The 20,648-nt window shown below is 43.2% G+C and overlaps 1 protein-coding gene across 2 annotated transcripts in view; it reads right to left on the reverse strand.

Annotated features, from left to right (window-relative positions):
• Positions 1–20,648, reverse strand: part of CREB3L2 (cAMP responsive element binding protein 3 like 2) — a 71,582-nt gene that overhangs the window by 18,685 nt on the left and 32,249 nt on the right. For both annotated transcript variants that reach the window (XM_054282039.1, XM_054282038.1), the window contains exons 2-3: positions 13,331–13,547; positions 1,069–1,235 (exon numbers count right to left, since the gene is read on the reverse strand). In XM_054282039.1, the coding sequence (XP_054138014.1) occupies positions 1,069–1,235; positions 13,331–13,547 (384 nt within the window). The remainder of the gene's footprint in view (positions 1–1,068; positions 1,236–13,330; positions 13,548–20,648) is intronic.

A 20,648-nucleotide genomic window follows, 5' to 3' on the forward strand; every position in this document is an offset into this window, starting at 1 on the left:
GAACACACCTGGCCTGCCCCACTGAGCAGGCTGGGCACCAGGCTGCCCAGCTTTGCCCAGAGCCTGTCTGTGTGCTGCAGTGCCAGGCCTGAGGAGGCCAGGCTGGCACACCAGCAGGCTAACTGCAGCCAAAATCTCTCAGTAACCTGTGTAACCAATCCATGCAACAGCAGTGAGCCACCAGCAGGCCCCAATACTCTGCAGATCACAGCATCCCAAGCTACAGCAGGACTGTGTCCTGGAAACAGCACATTCAAGCCAGGAGAAAATTATGAGAAACTTGTGCTTAGCTTTTTTTCAGTTTCTCATAAAATAATTTCTGTTGCACCTATTTCTGATTCACATTCAAGTGGAAACATTTATTTTCAGCATATATCAACCCCCTCCAGCCTGGACTGACATTGCATGCTGGGGGCTGACAACAGGCATGCTTCTTCCTCTGCTGGCTGGGAAGCCTGGTGAGCCACCAGCTGCTGCAGTTCACTCTCCTTAACCCAACCACAGCCAAACTGAGCTCTTTAGAATGTCCACTGGCTGCTCCAGCTGTGGTGAGAAAAGCATCACAAAGCTCCTTGTGAGGCTGCTGGGTCCGGAAGTAGCAGCAGCCTGAAATGTCAAAGCTTCACAGATCTGGCAAAAGTAACTTTGCAGGCAAATAGGGAAACTCTCCAATCAATCCAAGCAAGGAGTCTTGTTCTGCTCAGGGGAAGGCACAGCAGCATTAAAGCAAGGTCTTATTAAAGACACTTAGCTTGTCACAGGCTTCGTAGAGCAAGTGGATTAGGCAGTTCAGGCACAACTGGTTCATTAGAAACTATTCAAATATTTGTAGAAACCCAGGAGCCCCAGGCTTTGGGGCTAGCATAGTTGTATATACAAACATTAAGAGTTAAATATGCAGACAACAAGCTCTTCCAGCAATAGTGGAACACCAGCAAACATTAAAAACCATCAGAACAGACTGCAGTGTGCACCCTGAACTGCCAAGCCCTGGCACTAAGGAGTCCCCACTGGTAATAACAGCCTTAGGAGAAGCTAAGAGTGCAGAGAGAGCAGAGTCTGCAGTACCAGGGCATCTGTGTGGAGCTCAGGCTGTTCCCCCTCCAGCGACGTGGCCGTGACGGTGAGACTGACTGAGGGAGCAAGGCCTGATGTCTCACACAGCCCTGGCTCTGTCTTTATTGCAGCTGGAGTAAAATCTGTAGCCAGACACCATTCCTCATTTTCCAGGTCACCTGCCAGGGAAGGAAATTGGACACCACATGTTTAGATCAGAAACAGAAAGACTACAAATGAAAATAATGTCATTCCTCTTCCAGAGAAGGGAAACAAACACAGAAGACATTTTAGTCTATCAACAAAACTCTGCCCTTACTATTCAGCTTTCAGTCAATGCAGACAACCATGCCATTTCAGGCTGTAACCTAATCCTAGCCCCAGGATACACAGAGGAGCAGCGAGGAAAGACACAGAGCACTAATCACTGTGCATTGCTGAAAGCTGCTAATGCGTAGCAGAACAAGACTAAACAAGCTCTGGGTAAAGCAGCCAGAGAGCCCTGTCCCAAACAGCCTAATGCCTGCTGACTCAGTTCTATTCCTCCTTCTAGAGATAGCCTTTAGCCAGACTTCTGCTTCTTCTACTGCTTGCAGGCAGCGAATAGCTCAAATGGTGGGATTATACTCTTAAAAATAAAGTATTTGTCACACCCTTAACTTCATTTTTTTCCCCCAAGGATTCATTTAGTATGTGCAAAAGAGGATATAGCTTTGATGATTTCAGAGGAGCACCAGTGCCATGGTGATCATGTGGATTTCCCCCACAGAGCCCCTGGGAAGTGACAGCACAGGATGCATTTTTTATATGGCAGCAATGAAACGTGCATCACATGTCAGCAGAATTATCCCCTAACTCCACTTACTGAAAGCTCCCTAGTCAAGAGAAAGCCATATAAGTTCTTTCTAGACAAAGCTGAAAGGTTTGCCCAGCATCATCAAGAACTGGAAGAAGGTTGGCATGGTAAGTTTAGCTCCCCATTTCCATTCACTGTTTTACTTGCTGAAAAAGGACTTATATTCCCAGGTCTGTGTCGCAGACATCTTTTCATGAAAAATCCTTTCCTTAGGATTTTTCTTCCTGAGAAGCTGAGAGGCCTCAGGAACAAAATGTAAACAATGATTATCTGCTGCTGTGGAATGCAACAGGTGCATCTGTGATTGGTCTCAGAGTTGTTTGTAATTAATGGCCAATCACAGTCAGCTGGCTCAAGCTCTCTGTCCGAGCCACAAACCTTTGTTATAATTTTTTTCTATTCTTAGCTTAGCTAGCCTTCTGATGAAACATTTTCTTCTCTTCTTTTAGCATAGTTTTAATGTAATATATATATCATAAAATAATAAATCAAGCCTTCTGAAACATGGAGTCAGATCCTCATCTCTTCCCTCAACCTGAGACCTCTGTGAACACCATCACAGGTCTGAAGTATAATAGAGTACTAAGAACTTAGAAAGACTCAACCTTTGAAACAATTCCACAAGACTGTTAACAACCCCCTTTAAAAATACAAAATAATCAAATGTGTTTTTGTCAATTGCAATTCTGCCTTAGAAAACTTCCTGTTCCAACTGAAAGAGTTTAGATATTCTCTCTTGCAGGAGAATATCCTATACCAGGGGCACTGCATCCCAGCTGCATGTGGCACAGTCCTCTGCCATGACTGAGCAGTGGTTGAGAGAGGCATATCCATTAAACAGAGCAGCTGGAATCTGACAGCAAATATACACAAAAGGAAGAAGAGTGCTGATCTTTCTTTCAAAGCTTTCTACTGCCTTCAAGCAAATTCTTTACTGCACATATGAAATTAAAAGACAGAGCAAAAACACACACTGTAGGGCTGGTAAAAGCAACAGAGCTCTGAATTAACTGCGTGCTGCACCAGCATCCTGGGAGGCAGCCACGGGGCTGTGGCTGTGCCACCAGCACTGCAAGGCTGCACAAGACCCTTCATTCACAGCTGAGCGTATCAAGCTGGTGAGATGCCAACAGAGCTCAGCTGCAAACAGGTAACAAAAACAAGAGTGGACTTACAGCCTGTGTGTCCTTGCTATTAAGACCACACACACACAGAGCACACAGGCACTGGGCAGAAGCTGGGTGCCTGCAGGAAGGGAGGAGAATGTGCATCTCCAGCGCTGGTAATTACTTTGTGGTGGGACCTAACCTCCACCACTGGCAAGGAAGGAGGTAATTTGAGTAAAGACACACCAAGGAATTAAAAATGAAAAATGTGTATCCTGTAATCAGAAGCTCAAGAACAGCAAGGCCAGCACTCTGCCAGGTTAACTGCAAGGGCTAAACGCCATATTTAAACTTCTGGAGAGCTTGCTCCCAAAGCTTCCTGGGAAATGCAAAAATAGAAGTATTTATGGGAAAAAATAGGTAGGCTTGCCTAAATATTAACTCAGGAGAGAGGACATTGCTCTTTTTCAACCCTCCCTGAGCCTCTCTAGTCACAACACAAAAGCAGCAGCTCCCTCCCAGCCTGCTGTGTATGCACTGTTCAGGTAAAACCTTTAAAGTGGTACCTGCCTGGAAACCCAGAATCCCTTGGCAAATGCAACTTCCAAATGCCTGTTTGGATAACTTGAGTCAAAACTGGCCCCACGTCACCTTGGCAGAGCCTCCCTTTGCTGCCTCTTGCCCCTCTGGGTCGAGCTACCCCTGGGGCAGCACCATTGTGAAGGCTATGGAGAAATTAGAGCTATTAATGAAGCCAATAATTAGCCCTTAATTTTCTTAAATTTTTATCATCATTAAAGTAGAAGGGAAATCCAGCCATGGGTGACCAGCACAATAGGGCATGTCCTCTAAGGCTGCATTTTATGATGTTTATCACCTCTAGTCCCCAGACTCATTACGAATATTCAGCTGCTCTAAGACAGCAAGACATGCTGGCCTTTGGCTGGTCACATCACTCCTCTGGAATCCGTCATTTTACTCCTCTGGAAGCCAACTCTGCTGATTAACCTGACATCCCTGCCATCACCACTTAGATCTGCATAAACTGCTCAGAGTTATTGCAGGCTTTAAGCCAGTCTAACCAGTCTGCAGGGTGACAGAGGTTTCCAGGACAGCAACACGCTGCACTTTGCACTGAGATCATTCTCAACAACTGCATCTGGCACTTCTCTGACACTGCCTCTCACAATACATGGTGACAGCTGTCATTCCAGATGAACAATCCTGTGAAAGGAAAGGATGGGGGACTGGTCAAATCTCACCTTGATACTCTCCTACCCTCCACCCCTTCCCCTGACATCTTTTTCCAAATTGCACTTCCATATTCTCTACCAGGATTGGGGAGTGTTGTGCTTCAAGTTACTTTGTTTTGACACATTCTAGCTTCTGAAGTCACCAACAATCCCTCTCTGCTCCAAGGGATTTATTTCCTACTCCCCTTTCTCCTCTTCCTGAGCACAGCAGGCTGAAATTATCTGAAAATCATTGTTAATTTACTCTTAAAACAGTTCCTTAGCATCTTGGTGCACTCTGCCAAGCACTGTTCTAGCAGAGCAAAGTGGCAACCCTTCTCCCAAAGCCCTTGAGAATGTAACACAAAATGAGAAAAAGGCAAAGAGGGAAAATGGAGCAGGCTAATAGATCAGTGGTCATGCAGAGAGGTATGGCACACCCTCCAAGACAAGAGTATTTCAGAGAACCACAAGAGAGGTTTCACAGAATAATGAGTAAAAGAAAGAAGGTGCATGTGAAACACTGAAATGAAAAGGACAACAGGAGCTGGCTCAAGAGACCCACTGGAACAAAAGGGAGGTAAGCTTCTTCTATAAGCCAAACCAAGCAAGATGTGCTGTGGTAAGAGTAAATGACTGGTGTCAAGAAGTTAGAGGTGTTTATGTGTATATTTGACATGATCCAGGAGGTACATGTGAACTCTTGAGCCATAGTCCAAAACAAGAAGCTGAGAGGATGATCTTCATGATGGTATGAATTCTAGACAAACAGGAATAGGGCAACACTGCACCCTCAAGTCATGCTGCAAGTCATTCAGATATTGAGACAAGAAAGCCTAAACAAGAGATTTGGCTCTCCAAATGCCTAAGCAAATACACATCCTAGGTATTGTCACTTGGGCTCTCTTGAAAAACCTCTTCTCAGACTTCAAAACAGTTCACTGTTGAATAAGTGATCCTGGCTGTCAGCTCCCTCCCCAGCTGAAATTTTCTACAAACCTCAGAACTCCATCATGCAATGACTGTTTAGATGAGTAGCATTCCCCTTTACCTACACTTTCCCAAGTCCATGAATGCCAGGCATTTTGGCACATGGAACATGTAATTTAGGGAGTCCACACAGTACTTGGCAAAATTCCAGCTAACACTCCTACCTGCAATGCCCTAGTGCTGGTAAATTGCGCAGGTGAACTGAACATTCAGGCTGCAAAGCACCCAAGTATTAAGAAATACCTGTGAATGTTTAACTCAGTGTCCTTTTGCACATCCAATACACTCAAAAGTAGGAATGATTTAATAACACGACCAGTTTCTCTACAGAACCCATGCTTTATCCAACAAGCAGAATGCATGGTGCTTCACTAATTGAGAAGATATTCCATGTTTTGTTCTTTGCACTGGCTCCTGCACAGCCTCACCTCTCCTTTACCAAATACAATCCATATTTTGTTCCCACAGGGCTATTTAATTCTCTCCTAGGGAAACACTGCATAATCTGAATTCTTTTTCACAGTGGAGCTGAAAATTCAATTAATACATGGGGAGACTAAGACCAAAAAGTAACTAGTAATTTCAAATGGCCAGCTGGAGACAACTGGAATTGGATTTTTCAGATGATTTAGCCCTGTTACTACACTTGATCAAAATCCAGCACGCTTTCAGGTTGGGCTGTGAGCACCTACCACTGCTGCAAGTTAAACATCAGAGCTTCAACTCAGCCATCCAAAAAACCCATTCATCACAGCCACCCAGGGCTTGTGACACATGCATATAAGATCTCCTGTGTCCAAGACTAAAATTACATTTCTTCAGAAAGCTTTTGTGTGCTTCTTCTGTCATCAAGCTTGTGCCTCTTCTCCTGCAGACTTGTTCAGCACACATCTTCCACTGCACACCTCACACACTGATGATGACTGTCAACAGAAATGTGTTCCTCCAAGCATCACAGCTGCAGCTGTAATCTGTGTGTGTGATTTAGGCACACATGAAAAACACACAGCCAACAACACCTGTGTTTTTACATGTCATAATTAATAGATACCATTTATGTGTTCATAAAAAACATTTTTATATATCTGTATTTATACACATATTTTAAAAATTCTACATAGTCTCTTAATAAGACCATGTGCAGCTTTCTAGGATATTCATATCTCTCAGAAGAACTGCAAAATTTTGTTTCTCTTCTTGTTCTGTGGACATGGTATGGAAAGACAGGGTAGGCAAAGTAGAAAACAAGGCGAAAAATGCTTACCTCAACTGTATGCTTTTTCTAATATTAGAGTTCCCAGAAAGTTTTACTTTCCTTTTTTATTCCTATCCAACTAATTCTTCACTCTTGTCCAACATACCACCTCCTTTCCTGTGAAAAAGTTGATCTTCTCCAACACTGACTAAATTTCACCCTTTCTGTACAGAAAAACTTACAAAAATAACTAAAATGGTGTCTCTTGCTCCCCACATTCTTTTCAGAACTCTTCATTAGAGTTTACAGCGACACTTATTGCTGAATATTTAAGTTGCATGTGCATTTATTGTTCATTTTTAAATAAATGAGAGATGCACTCTGCATCTCTCAAGTACAGAGAATCCAAGTACCCAGAAAATCAACCTGACTTTCACCTTTTTTTCCCCTGCAGTAAAAAGTAAGATAGCACCACTATGTAAACAACCCACATGAAAGGTGTATCACTGAACCCAATCCTTGAGGGGGATAAAAGCTCATACCACCATTACAGATCTCCATCACAGAGAACACATGCATGCACTCAATGACATTTCAAACCAGTGTGCAAATAAGAGCTCTAGAACCATCAAGGGATATATCCTTATCTGTATCACCAGAATGAAGAGGCAGCTTTTGCCTCCTTGGTAAAGTTCAAGCAATGGATAAAGTAACTTAAAGAAAAACAAAACTGAAAATTTAAGGCGACCACAGACTATCAGTCAAAGTGCTCTGCACAGGTATCAGAAAAGCCATCTCTGAACAGGGCAATGCAGGAAGTTCCCTAATGAGTCAAAGTGTTCTCCAGCCAAGTGCACTTAAATAACCTCCCTTTTCAGCTGTGTTACACATTTGAACAATAGGGTTTCAACTAATTCCTTTTGGCAGACCTTACACTGTCACCATGCACCACAGGGCTGCATGCACAGCCCACCTGGCTTCTGAAACAACCATGTGCAGTCTCAGGCTCAACTCACCACATGTTAATGACACACCTTGATGCAGAGGGTGCTTAAACTGCACCAAGGGTCCCTGTGTGCAAATCTGGCCTTTGGACAAGTGTCCATCCTCACCTGAATCCTCCCTCTGAGGGGAGTGCCTCTATACACAGGGACCCAGGGGTGTCACCACCACAGAACAGCTGCCAGCTGGGAGCCAGCTAAGTGCCAAGGGAAAGCACCTCTTGGAAGAGGCTCACAAGTTGTTTTTAGGGAAAATGTCTGCTTCATCTGTCAGAGAAGCACCTCTGCACTATGAGCCCAAAAGGGCTTCTGATGCATACATTCTGGGCATGCTGCTGGACGTGCTACTTGCAGGGGAGGAAGTTCAGTGTCCCCAGCTTTGGAGAAATATGCATTGGAGAAATAACTGCTTCCTTCTCACTGCCCTGGGTTCGGATGGTTCTCAGTGCCCAGCTCTGGGCTCACATAACACTCCCTGTCAGACACAAGCCCTGTTTATTGTGCCTGAAATGCTGAACTCCAACGCCTCTACCTCTCCCCCTCTCCCCTTTGGGAGGTGAGAGCCCACATTCATCCACAAACAGCTCCTCTTACAGATTTTCCAGATGGCATTTCCCCCGCCCGGCGCGCACACGCTCCCACCGCAAATAACGAAACCGGAGCCCTCAGAAGGGCTGTGACAAAAGAGAGACTGTTTGACTACCAAACATTGGGGTCCTTTCTAAAGTGCCAGGAAGGGAAAATTCAATAAAGGGGCAAAGATAAGCAGCAGTAATACACAGTAATTACAATGCATAGCAGAAAACATTTGTTTTTTCATAACAAATGATCATCGTTCATACCAGCATCCCCTCTTTGACCAGCATGGGGGTCCATGTAAAACTCACAGATAATTTGCATCACTATCAAAGTTACTAAGATAGAAACAAAAATCTATCATATTTATATATATGGGAATCAGGCACAGACTGAGGTAGTAGCTGGATTTACAGCCCTAAAGTTGGATAACATTAAATATCCTATACAAGATTATGATTTTTTTTCTTTTCAGGTATGAGAACGTTATCCACAGAAGCACCGTGGTCAAATAAAACCAAAGTTCTCTCTCTCTCTCAGGTCCCAATTTTTCTCCTCCCACCCCACACAGATGCTGTGTGGGGTGGGAGGAGAAAAATTGTATTAAGATCTGTATTAAGGCTTCAACACGAAAATGGACAGGATGTTCACAGTACATAACTAAGTGAGCACAAGCTGTCAGTGCAACACTACAGAAAAAATGAGATCACCGGTTTGACAAACAGCAGGACTGGAAGTGGGAGGAGTATTCCCGTAACATGCATCATCAGGGAAACTATTCCTGGGAAATCAGTTCCTGTAGTCACTTGACAAACAGTTTGAAAAAGAAATTGCCAAGGTCCCTGTATTGAGAAAGGCAACAGGTGAAGGTCCAGAAGATTCCACCCGGGGGAAACACCAAGGAAGTGCAGTTCATTTAGACTGTATCCAAGCAGCAGTCAAGAGAGAACTTAATCACAGCCTACAAACACCTAGGAAAAGGGGTTTCAGAGAGCAGATGGTTCTGTAAAAGAAACAAAGGCTATAATGAGATCTCATCTGTGTGGAACTGGAGGCCAGACTGCAAATAAAGCTGAAAATTAACAGTAACCATAAGTAAACGCCCACCTCTAAATCAAAACTAGCATTTTTCAGACATGCTGCTGCTCAAGTAGGAGTTACAGGTTTGATGCAGAGAGATCTGTTAAGACTGTGGACCCTGGATATACAGAAATTCAAAAATCTTCTCATACTCTGGTATGAATTTAGTTGTAGTCATACAGAGTAATGCATTCAGGCACATGGTGTGATTCTTGGGGTGTCCTGTGCAGGGCCAGGAACTGGACTTGATGGTCCTGATGGGTCCCTTCCAACTCAGAGTATTCTATGTTTCTATGACTTTAACACTGCAGATGGTGACAAGGATTGACTGCTACCTTTCCACATAAAAATCAATACAAACACAGACCACTCCCACTAAATGGCTTTCTCATTTCCTAAATAAACACACAAAAGAAAAAAAATGACACAGAAAACAAGTTGCAGGAATATGCTCTAAAAAATTACCAGTATGGTTTTGACAATAACTTTTGAAAGCATAAGTCAATTTCTTCTTTCATTTCTGTTTTCTTTAAAGTCAGGGCAGCAGTGATTCCCATTTTCATTGTTCACATTACATCAATTCAGTATTTGGACAAAAACAGGCAGTAGCAGGGCATTTTACCTCTCTATATATAGAAAATAAATTATGATATGTAATACAACCTAATACAAATAATAAAACTCTTATGACGCACATCTACACTTATATATTAAATGTGTGCATATACATGGACACAAAAATCCACATGAACACCAATCTGAGCCTCAAGCCCAGAGGTGCCTCTATGCAGAAACAGCACATGACACTGATTACTGCTTGTGACTCCATACCTAAGCAAGGGTTTTTCATAGCCCTGCCTGAGATGAGGGATGGATTTATTGTTGAAGGGAGAAAAGTGGGAGCCATGGTGTTGGGGATTTTGCTTGGTTCGTTTGGGCTTCTTATTTGTTTGCATTCTTCTTTTTCAAACCATGTATGGAGATGGACTTGAAGTTTAAAACTTGAAAAAGAAAATTCGAGTTTTAAAAGCACATTACAGAAAATCATAACCTCAGCAGTAAAAAACCCAGTAACAATACAGGTTACAGTCTGGGGCCAGCCCCAGTTTTGGCACAGCTAGGAGTAAAACACAAACACACCATTTCAGCAATCAGTCTGTCAAACCTTCAGCCAAGACAAGCCTCTTCAAATCCAAAAGTAACTTCAAAGCATTCCTGAGCAGGAAAGCACCAACAGGAGGGGCAGGTGGGGACCCAGACCAGCCCCAAAAGCAGAGCCCTGTTGGGACTGGGGAGGGAATGCACCCAGCAACTTGGGCACAATCTGAGACACAGCACCCAAGTGAATGGCCAGTGTCCATTGGCTCTGCCCTGCCAGGCTCACAAAGTGAAAAACACCAGGAAAATCAAATACACACCCAGCACAACACACCCCCAGCACTTGAACTGGTGTCAGAGGATGAAGAGCCCCACAGAGATGCTGTAGGCTCTGCCTTCACATTCCTGCTACACATCAGCCCCTCAGTATTACCTGTACTCACCTGTCACCCATGCAGCTGACACGCCCAAAACAAGGGACAGACACAATCCCAAAGTCTGTGCCCACAGCTAACAAGATCACGCACAGAAGGGCAGGGAAAGAGCCTACACTAAGTCACAAGAATAACCATGGTGCCTGTTGAAACTTGGGTCTTGCCCTGCTCCTGGCTGTCTGACCCACAGCCCTCCCTTTCTAGAAGGCTGCAGAGACTGGAAAACTGAAGACAAACCTGCCCCAACCACAACAGAAAATCAGGCTTCTTTCCCTATTTCTTTACAGCTGTCAGAAATGACTCTGTACTCCAAAAGGCTGTGAGGAGATCTCCCTTACCCATCAGCCCTATTCCCAGTCTGCCCTCCCAGCTTCTTCATGTCCTTTCAAGAGCACTTTCCACTCCACAGCTACCCACTGTCCTTCTCCACAGACACTCTGCAGTTGTTTCAGAAACCCCAGGGCCCAAACTTAGAAAGCAGAAACCTGGTGGGAGAGAGGTGGCAGTGCAGCTGGTGTGGACAGTTTGTACACAGGACACAGCCTCCTTTTTCATGCTGCAGCCTGAAGCCCTCCCCATATGCCTTATTCACCACTTCAGGCCAACAAAAGCGATCAGCCAGCTGCAAGCAGGCAGGTCAAGCCTGGAAATCTCTCTCCCTCCAGTATCTTCAAATTTTTTTATGCAAAGGTTTTAAAGTAGTAATTTTAATATCTTTTATGCAAAACTGAATCTAAGAATAGATTCTCATCATGGGAAGAAACCAAAAAATGCATTGAATGCCAGATGTCTTGTACACATGTGCTTTAAAACTGACACCTTCAGGAAACCCACACTAGCAACAGGCTGCAAGTATTCAGAACAGTCATTCTGTACAAAGCTGGGGAAATGGCCTCAATACAGTGAAGTCAGAAGAGTAAATGGAGAAAACCAGTGTTTGGACCTTGACTTTATGGACACTTAAATGTGTGCTCACATTGAACTTAACAGGACTTCTCAGAAAAGTTAAACCCAAACTTATGAGTTTCCTAAGTTTTACAGTTCTAGCTCTTTTTAGAAAAACTTTACATAAAATTTACAATTACAGGAATAGGTCAATTCAGCAGCTGCAGAAATTACAGTAATGGCCAAGCAGAGGCCAGTAAGAAACAGCTCACTGCAGGAGTGGGCAGGAAAATGGAATCAGCAACCAATTACTCCACCATAATGGCTGAAATGAAACATTAAATAACATTGGCTGAGAGGAAACATGAAATAATATTTTAAACAAGGTGGTGGAAGACTTGGGGCAGGGGGGGCGTTGTTCTGTTCTTTTAAAGTTTTTCCTAAGCTTTTTTATGTTTACATTTTTGTAATGGAGTTTCTCATGCACTTTTCATGTAAATAATGATTGTTTTGCATTCCTTTCTGGAGGAGGAGAGAATTGATGGACTGTTGGTTTGACCAGTGTGGTTGGAGAGGTGGCAATTTCATCCTCCAAGCCATGGTCACTTTTGGAATTCTATATATATATCAAAGTCCAGAAATAAACGTGCCTTTTTTGCTACTGCCATCCACAAAATCCTCTTTTCCTGCTCTCACAGATTCAAGGAATGGAAAATCATCAGGGTGATGCCTTTGAATATCTATCAGACAGCCAGGTTCACTCTAATACTGCAATTTCTTTAAGTAATTCTCTGAGCTTCACTCTTTTGAAGTCAACAGGTGCAGAAAACTCATGAGCATGATTCTGGGGTTAGGATTAAATAAAATCCCAAACACCAAGAACAACTCCTCCTCCTCTCTTATGAAACACTCCGCAGAGTGAACATAAGATGAAATGTTTTCCATTTATTTTCTATTTTTAAACCCACTTGTTAATGTTTCTTGGCTTTTTAAAACATCATTTGACTACAGCTCTATTACAGTGGTCTCAGCAGTATGAATTTCTTCAGGAATTTTCCCCAAAGGAAACTCCCCTCACTTTTAGCCTAATTTGAAACCTCTCCCTAACTTAACTTCCAGAAAAGCTTGGTTTCTGATGTTCCTTGTGCTTGCTTTCCCTTCCACAATTAATATCTCCTGTGTGTGTTAATTTAAAAATATTCCTATAAAACAGCTAGGAAATAGAAAATTGGAAAACTTTCTGTAGAGTATATTTCCCAAAAATCTTGTCTCACATTGAAAAATCCTTCTCACAGGTTTTATTAGTTGTCCTCTAGTCAAATCTCCAAAATATTTCATCTTGCTCCAACTGAGCACTTTGGACTACAAAACTGTCAATCTTTGAAGACCTGTCTGGTGGATCTTCACAAACAGTTTAGCTGGTCAATGCTTAGCCAAAAACACTAATCCTTCTCCCTTTTATTCTAATGCAGCTTAACACTCCACTGCTTTGTACTGTAAAGCTAATGATGAATATAAACCAATTTTTAGGAGTCTGGCATGGTAATTATTCCTTGTAGTTACCAGATACTCATGGTCTTGCTCCTCCACCAACCACTTCACACCAGAACAAGAAGGCTGGATCTCCTCCTCCCACCATTTTTGCCCTTCCCCTTTTTCCCCTCCAGATGTTTATAAATGCTGAACTGCAGGTAGCTGTTAAAAATGCTATGGGTTTTCATCAATTTCTATGTATCACCATTTTCCACAGCCACAGTTCCACCAGGAGCATTTCATTACTGCATCATCACAACAAAAGAACCTGGGCTCAGTGTGCTGTACCTTCATTGAAGTTGTCATCAGTGGAGATGTGGGTCAGGGGAGACTGGGGTCGGGAGTCCCCACAGAGGGAATAGCTGTGCTCAGCCTGGATGAGGGGTGCTGGCGATGCTGGAGACAGTTCCACCTCCATGATTTCATTCTTCTCAGACAAGAAGGGGTCATTCAACAGCTGGCCTAGGACATCAGGTGAAAATTCATCCAGGAACTCTGTGAAGTGCTGTGGAGACAAGAAAGCAGGGGAAAGTTTATCTCCTTGTCTGTCATGCCAGCCCCAGGAGGGAATAGATGAGAACAATTCTGTATGTGCCCTGGTCATCCGTGCCAGTCAGCAGCAGGATCTACCAGCCCTGTCTAACAACCTCCTCCTCCAACCACTGCTTCAAGCTGAAGAGCTACAGCTAGAACAAAAGTCCTCTCAGAGGCATGCATTACAGCAGAAGGGGCTCTCACTGAACTGCAACAAAAATGGAAGCATGGTACTCATGTCCTGAAACAGTCTCCTCCTGCCACACCAAAGGTACTCACTACAGTGCACCAGTGTGGGAAAAATGGGAAAGCACATCTCCCTCAGAGTGAAAGATCCTGCAGGATCTATCACCAGAACATATTGTGTATGGAATAGAATGTAGGGGGTTAATGTTCACTGAAGCACAGAAGAAAAATGAAACACATTCCAGCACAGACTGCCACCACATATGACTGTTTTAGTTGTGCAGAACATTCCGTGTGCTCCAGGAAAACGGGTCCATGCACATCCACAGCCAAGCAATTAACACATTTGCTATAAAATGGGTTTCCTGGTTGATTTATGTATCTATTTTAGAAGTAGCATTCCACCTAGAGCCCATATCCAGTTTCTAGGCCCCAGAGCTAAAGCTCCTGCAGTCAGTACTAATTACCACTTTGTCTATTGCACTGAATTCCTTACACCAGCAGCACATGTTAGATCTGTAATGCAGCAGAGTAATTCCACGTTTGTTTATTATTCAAAATGAGCACAAACCAAACCTTGCAATCTACTTCCTCCCAACTCCAATGCAGTTCCCATCAATAGCCAAAAACTTTGTCTCTTCATCTTCTTTCCAATGTCAGAAAACTATATCTTTGACAGATGAAAAATCTGCACAGCAATAAATGATTCCTGTTCATCTCATTGACAACAAAGAATTCTATTTTTAGATAAAAATACTTGCACAGTGAATTGTAATGAGATTTTCTGAACAATGAGCCATTATCTACCATCTTATATGGGAATCTTTGTCAGCTCAGGCATGATACTATAAAAGTCCAAGTTGGTTTGATCTGTTTAGTTTTTGCAAGCAGTATTGATCTTGGCTCTTCATCGTGCTCTCTCCTGCAGAAACAAACACTGAAATTCGAGATTCAGCTTCCTGTAGGCTAAATTGAGAATTAAACAAGTCAATATTGTGCAAACCCACAAGGGAAGCAGTGTGCTCACACCCTCACATTTCACAGCTCCAGCAGCACCTGTGGCCTTGAAGCCTCATGCTGAAAACCCTGGGCACAGCTGGCTCTCACAGAGCTCCTGAATGTTCAAGCACCTCCTCCAAACGCTAACTGTGCCTTTTTTCAAAATCAGCGTCTTGAGTAAATTCTGACCGACAATGAGGAAAAGAAAATATTGACTGAATACAAGGCAATAAACAGAGGACCACAGCTGCTATGCTGGAATAACAAACCAGCTCAAGAAAAGCCTTTACAAATGGCAAAACAGATTTGTGGCTCATATTTACTTACTATAAGTCATAACACTAATAAACTCTTAGAGGACTCTGCAAGAGGGTCATGACCACCTTAGAAAGCCTCGTTTATTTTAATTTTCATACCCAAGGACTCACTAGCACTTCACATTTAGGTGCTTCCCAATAAGGATATAAACTACAACACCCCGCTATGCAAAGAGAAAAGAAAAAGGATGCACAAGAGTAGTTGAACATCCTGGTACACCAATAAAGACACTGAATAAAACAGGGCAGGCAGCCATTAATGTGTAAACAAGGCACAGAAACACTCCCCATCCATAAAAGAAGTCAATGATGAACCTATAAAAAAGCAGTGCCTTTCTTGGGGACAATGCTTTTCCCCCCAGTCTACACATTTCTTTTCATTTGGAGCAATGCAAGAGTCAATTATATTTGTTTACATATTTTCCTAAAGCTGGAGCATTTCCTTCTTTCTAATTCTTGCATGCATTACTCTGACTGATGAGTAGCAGATGCTGGAATATGGCTGCTGCAGTATTTGTACCATGGTTCCACATGTAGCTTCTTCACCACCAGCATCATCCAATTTCAGGATGTCATCTTTGAAAATATCATATCTATGTGTTGACTTAGTCTGACTATTTAGATGTTATAACTTAACAGACTCAGCTTAAAGAAACATGGTCACAGGCTACTCAGCTATTTTTGGCAAATTCACAAATAGTGATTTTTATTAGCCTTCTGCCTATTACTACTTTGATATGGAATAAAATCTTATCAAATGTTATTTTACTTTTCCATTTGACTGAAGTTAGGCCCATCAGATTTTATTTATTTTTTCTCCTTTCTGAATGGGGAATTTTACTCAAACCACTTCAGGAAAAGCAAAGGAGGAAACAAACATTCAACTTCAGAAAACCAGAGAGAAAGAGAACCTCAGGGTGGGGAAGGATGTTAAACACATTTGTCAATATTTGTGCTTTCTCCTTTTCACGTGCAGCTGCAAAGCAGCAAGCTGCGAGCAAGAAAAGAATATGCATTTATAATGGAATTATCTGAGAGCAAATAAATGGTTGGTTTCTAAAATGATTTTCTAGTTTCATTATAAGTATCAGGTTTATTTTTAATGGTCTGTGATGTAACATTGCACACTGGCCAATAGAGACTGCCACAGGTCAGACTGTGCAGCTACTGAACTCAGCAAACAGACCATTTTAGGGATGATTTAAAAAATTGATTTAAAAAATCACAGGCTCCTTGATTTACAGCAATTTTTCACATGTTAAACACTTCTCTACTGCAGTGAATGCTTAAAGCTAGATCACTTTTTGTCCCAAATAAAACAATTGTCTCATTGAATGTTTGCTTAGAGAACTAAAGAAGAAAAGGCATCTGAGCAGCAGCGAAAGCAGAAACCACCCAGGGGCAGCCAGACCTCCAGCTCCCCAAAACTTCCACCTCCACCTAAGCTGTTCCTTCTCTTTTCAAAGCACATTCTCCCACTGCCACCCCTTCTCCTCCTCCTCTCTCTGTTTCCACAGGCACCTCAGCAGTCATCAACCACTTCCATAGCTGGAAAGCCCCAGAATAACCAACCCTCAATTTTGACACAGTAGCAACCTCCCCTGTGCTCAGGAACAGGAAAGGGCAATTTGGGAAGGAAACTGAGACTTTGACCCTTACAACTTGTATATGAATTTGCTTGCAAAAGAAAGAAATTCTTTGTCTAAAGAGAATCTCTGCCTTTCAGCTGGGCATCTTTCACCCAGAGAGTTCACCTTTACAAAAATTTAAAAAACAGAGGAAAGAGCACTTGCACTGACAATCTGCCTTTTGTTTTTCTTCTTTTCCCTTTTTGTTAATACCTCTGCAGACAGCTCAGCTGCCAGATTCCTGCTATCCTCACACCCCACTGGCAGCCCCAGCACTAATTGCAGACATGTGTTAGTACAAGGAGTCTGTCTGAATTATTAAACTGTTCTCACCACATAGCAAAGAGATGTGTTCAGCTAGGATTTTAACCTCAGTAAAAAGTCAGGGATTTAGGACAGATGTAACCTTATCTTCCACCTCCCTTTCGCCCAGAACCCTGAACAGAAAAACAAAACAGCAGCGCTCCTGTTTACACACAGGAAGGAAAGGCAGCCCTGAGGAGTTTCAGCACTCATCTGCCTGGACACTGGCTCATGCCAACACTCTGAGGGAACACAAACACCTCCAGCCATGCTGCTGCAGTGAGCAAACAAAGGAAAGCTCCCACATCCGGGTGCACAGGAGATTTTTGGGCAGCTCTTGGAACGGAGCACTTGGCTGCACACCAGCTGTGCCGCGGGCGGCAGCTCTGCACAGCATCTGCCCCTTCCTGCCACACAAAGGCCCTTTTCTCCAGCTGCCTCAGGGACATGGGGCTTTTTTACTTCTTGTCTGATCAAATGAAGGTCTGTGAAGCAAAGCACTCAGGTTTTGCTAGGCGCATGGCAGTGCTGGCTTCTCCACCAGCTGACCTGAAGCCAGATGAGAGCAGCACTAGCCCAGTTGGTTGTTTGAAGATGATGTTACCATGCCTAAAATTGAAGTCATCTTCAGAAAACTGACTTTCTAAGAACTCATTAAAAGAGGAATGCAGAGAAGTCAAGAGCCCAAAATGACGTTTCCCAATTATATTTGAATTTTTAAGCAAGTAGCAGGCTTTGCTGAGCCTGGAAAATGCACAGCATCAGCTGCATGTGCCACACACCAATTGAAGCAGCACACTTTTTCCAGCAGAGCCATGCCAGAGGGGAGCTGCAGTGACAGCACCTTTTGCACACTGCAAAACAAGCCTAGCTCTCCCAGCAGACCAGGGCAAGGCAGCCGTGCAACATGCCAGGGTTATAAACACCCATAAATTCAAGATATCACCCTCCTGGGAGTTAGTGGTTCCCTCCTGGCTCACCCCAAAATCTCCACATCCTGAAGGGATCTGTCACCCCCAAGGTACTCAACAGCCACTCATAAAAAAAAATCTCACCATTCACCTGTAGGTACAAAAAGCCTGGGTTTTATGTCTTTATTATACTGTAAAATCATGTAATGCCTACTCAGTAACTATACTGAAATTCCCTCATTTGGGGGAGAATATGAAGAGTAACACAAAACTGGTATTTGAAACCAGCAATGAGTTCCACTGTAAGAGCAGACACAATTGTTTGGACTCTCACAACAGCATTTACTCACTTTAAGCACTAAAAAAAATGTGGACAGATTTTAAAAAATCCACTAAGTGAATAACATACAGGCTGTGTCAAGCAAAACAAATGCCAGGAAATTCAGAGCTAATAGATTTACATGGTAATTAAATCTGCACATCTTCCCAACTTGCTCAGGTTACACAGTTGGAAATGCTGAAGTTCATGCTGAGCAAATCTTATAATCCACCCCATTAGGTACACATGTATGCACACATTTCCATTGCAAACACTCAAATATTTCCACCCCACAACCAGCAAAGCAGACATGCATTTTTTTAACTTATCAGGGGGATTTTCCAAGAACCATGCTTACTCCTTTGCCTGTCTTCCAAAATATTCTTTTTTTCTTTAACAACCCTCACCAAAAAATACTTTGTATTTAAAAAGATAACTAAAACCTAAATGAAACTCTTAAATAGAGAGGACTAAATATGGGTTAAAGGAAAGAAAAACAAAAATCAAAGAAAGAAAGAAAGAAGCCTTTATGCAGCAGAGGCAAGGGTGAGAAACAACCCTCAAGTTCAGTCCTTCAAGTCCACTGTCTGCAAGAAGAGAAAAGGATGCTATTGCTCCTTCCTAGCCCAAGCCTCTTGGGAGTCATGCAAAATAGGAAAATGCTTCTCACACTCCCCTGCCCCTCTCCCAGTGCACAGCTCTTGGATGTTTTCAGCAGGCCGGGTGCATGTTTTGCTGTTTCCCACCCCCTTCCCAAGACGCCAAAGCCAGAGGAGTGAGTCACTGGGGCAAGAGCAGTGAGTCAGTGAGCTGGAATCCCTTCAAGAAGGCTCCTCCATGTGAGTCCCTGACTGAGACCTCAAAGTACATTAGTAATTCTGTGTTGCAAGTAAGCATTTGGACTAGGCTCTCAGGTCAGATGCAGCTGTTTTTTCCTCTCAGCTCTTTCCCCACCCCCCCAATGCCTTATATTTTTTTTGCCAGCTTGAGCAATAGAAGCACAGAACACTGAACCTCCCCATTACTTGTCCCCATGCCCTTCCCCTCACCCAGTGAGCAGCAGGGTCACAGTTCCTTACCCCAGTGACTGCAGAGCTGCAGGACAGGCCTGACTGACCCATCTGCATCTCACAAGCCACCAAGAGTAGGGACAAGCCTCTCCTTGCCACCTCCAGCCAGCCTGGCTCACACCACACAGGGAGGGGAGCTCTGCTTACAAAACTTACCCATTGGGGTCTCCAATGATTTTTAGCACCCACACAAGATACCTAAAGGGACCAGTTATGTATTAAAAGCTGTGTAGTGAAGAAAAACATCTTTGGTTGGTTTGTTTGGGGTTTTTTTTCCCCATGCTCCAGCCATGCAGTGCCAGTCATAAATATTTGCTGTGAGATAATACTAATTTGCTTGGTTACACCCCAGCTACACCTCCAGGCTCTGGAAGGAACTTGGATTGACTGCAAGTTTTACATCAAACTAGTGTCCTCTGTGGAACTCACAGGGTTAAGCCAAAAATAAACAGTGAACAAAGTTTTCAGATTGTATACAAATTTTACAATTCATTGGTGGGCATTTATGGCCCTCTTTGCTCTCCAAGAGCTCAGCAGCAGGGATAACACATTTTGCTCTTGCACAGCTGGCTCAACTTACAGCCATTTTTAAAGAACACGATTGCTCCAGTTCCTTCTTGACAGGAGACAGATCTTAACAATATAGGAGAGTTTTATATCACTTGGGCACACTGCACTTGGCTTCATTCAACATCTTCCCTCAACATGGAAATGGGAGGGGATGAAAGCAAAGAAAATACATCTCAGGCCTCCTGCAACAGCATCCCTTGTTGATGGGTACAGATGAGCCCTTTGTAAAGGGCACAGCCAGCACAGTTCCTGTATTTTAAACAGAATCCACTAGTCCTGCATGCATCTTAGAGATCACAGAATATCCCAAGTTGGAAAGAACCCATAAAGATCATCAAGTCCAACTCCCAGCAGACTTTAGAATTGTAACAGGAAGGAGGAAAAGATAACCACTAATACTGCTAGGAAACCTCAGAAAAATCATAATTTCCCATTTAGGTTCCCATTAGTGCAGGGGATCTCCTGCAGAACACAGATGCTTTCCAGTTCAGGTGTTTCATGTGTGAAGTGTTCTCAGCAGCCTTCTCCCTGAGGACCAAATTAGTATCTTCCAAAGGAGGATCTTTCACTAGTCTGACTGGTGTAGGTAGGAAACAACTCCTGCTCTATCAGCAGTGCTTGCTAGCCCTGACTGACAAGACACTTGACATTTAAAATAAAAATCCTGATGCTTTCCTTCAAAAGTGTTTCTTCTTTAATGGTTGCAAAGTTTAAATGGCAGGGTTCCAGCTTGCAGGAGCCATCATTCCTTCTTCTTCCTAATGCTGGC

Source organism: Melozone crissalis, unplaced genomic scaffold, assembly GCF_028551555.1.
Source record: "Melozone crissalis strain CALT ecotype California unplaced genomic scaffold, PUWL_Pcris_2 ptg000033l_1, whole genome shotgun sequence".
Classification (NCBI taxonomy): domain Eukaryota; kingdom Metazoa; phylum Chordata; class Aves; order Passeriformes; family Passerellidae; genus Melozone; species Melozone crissalis.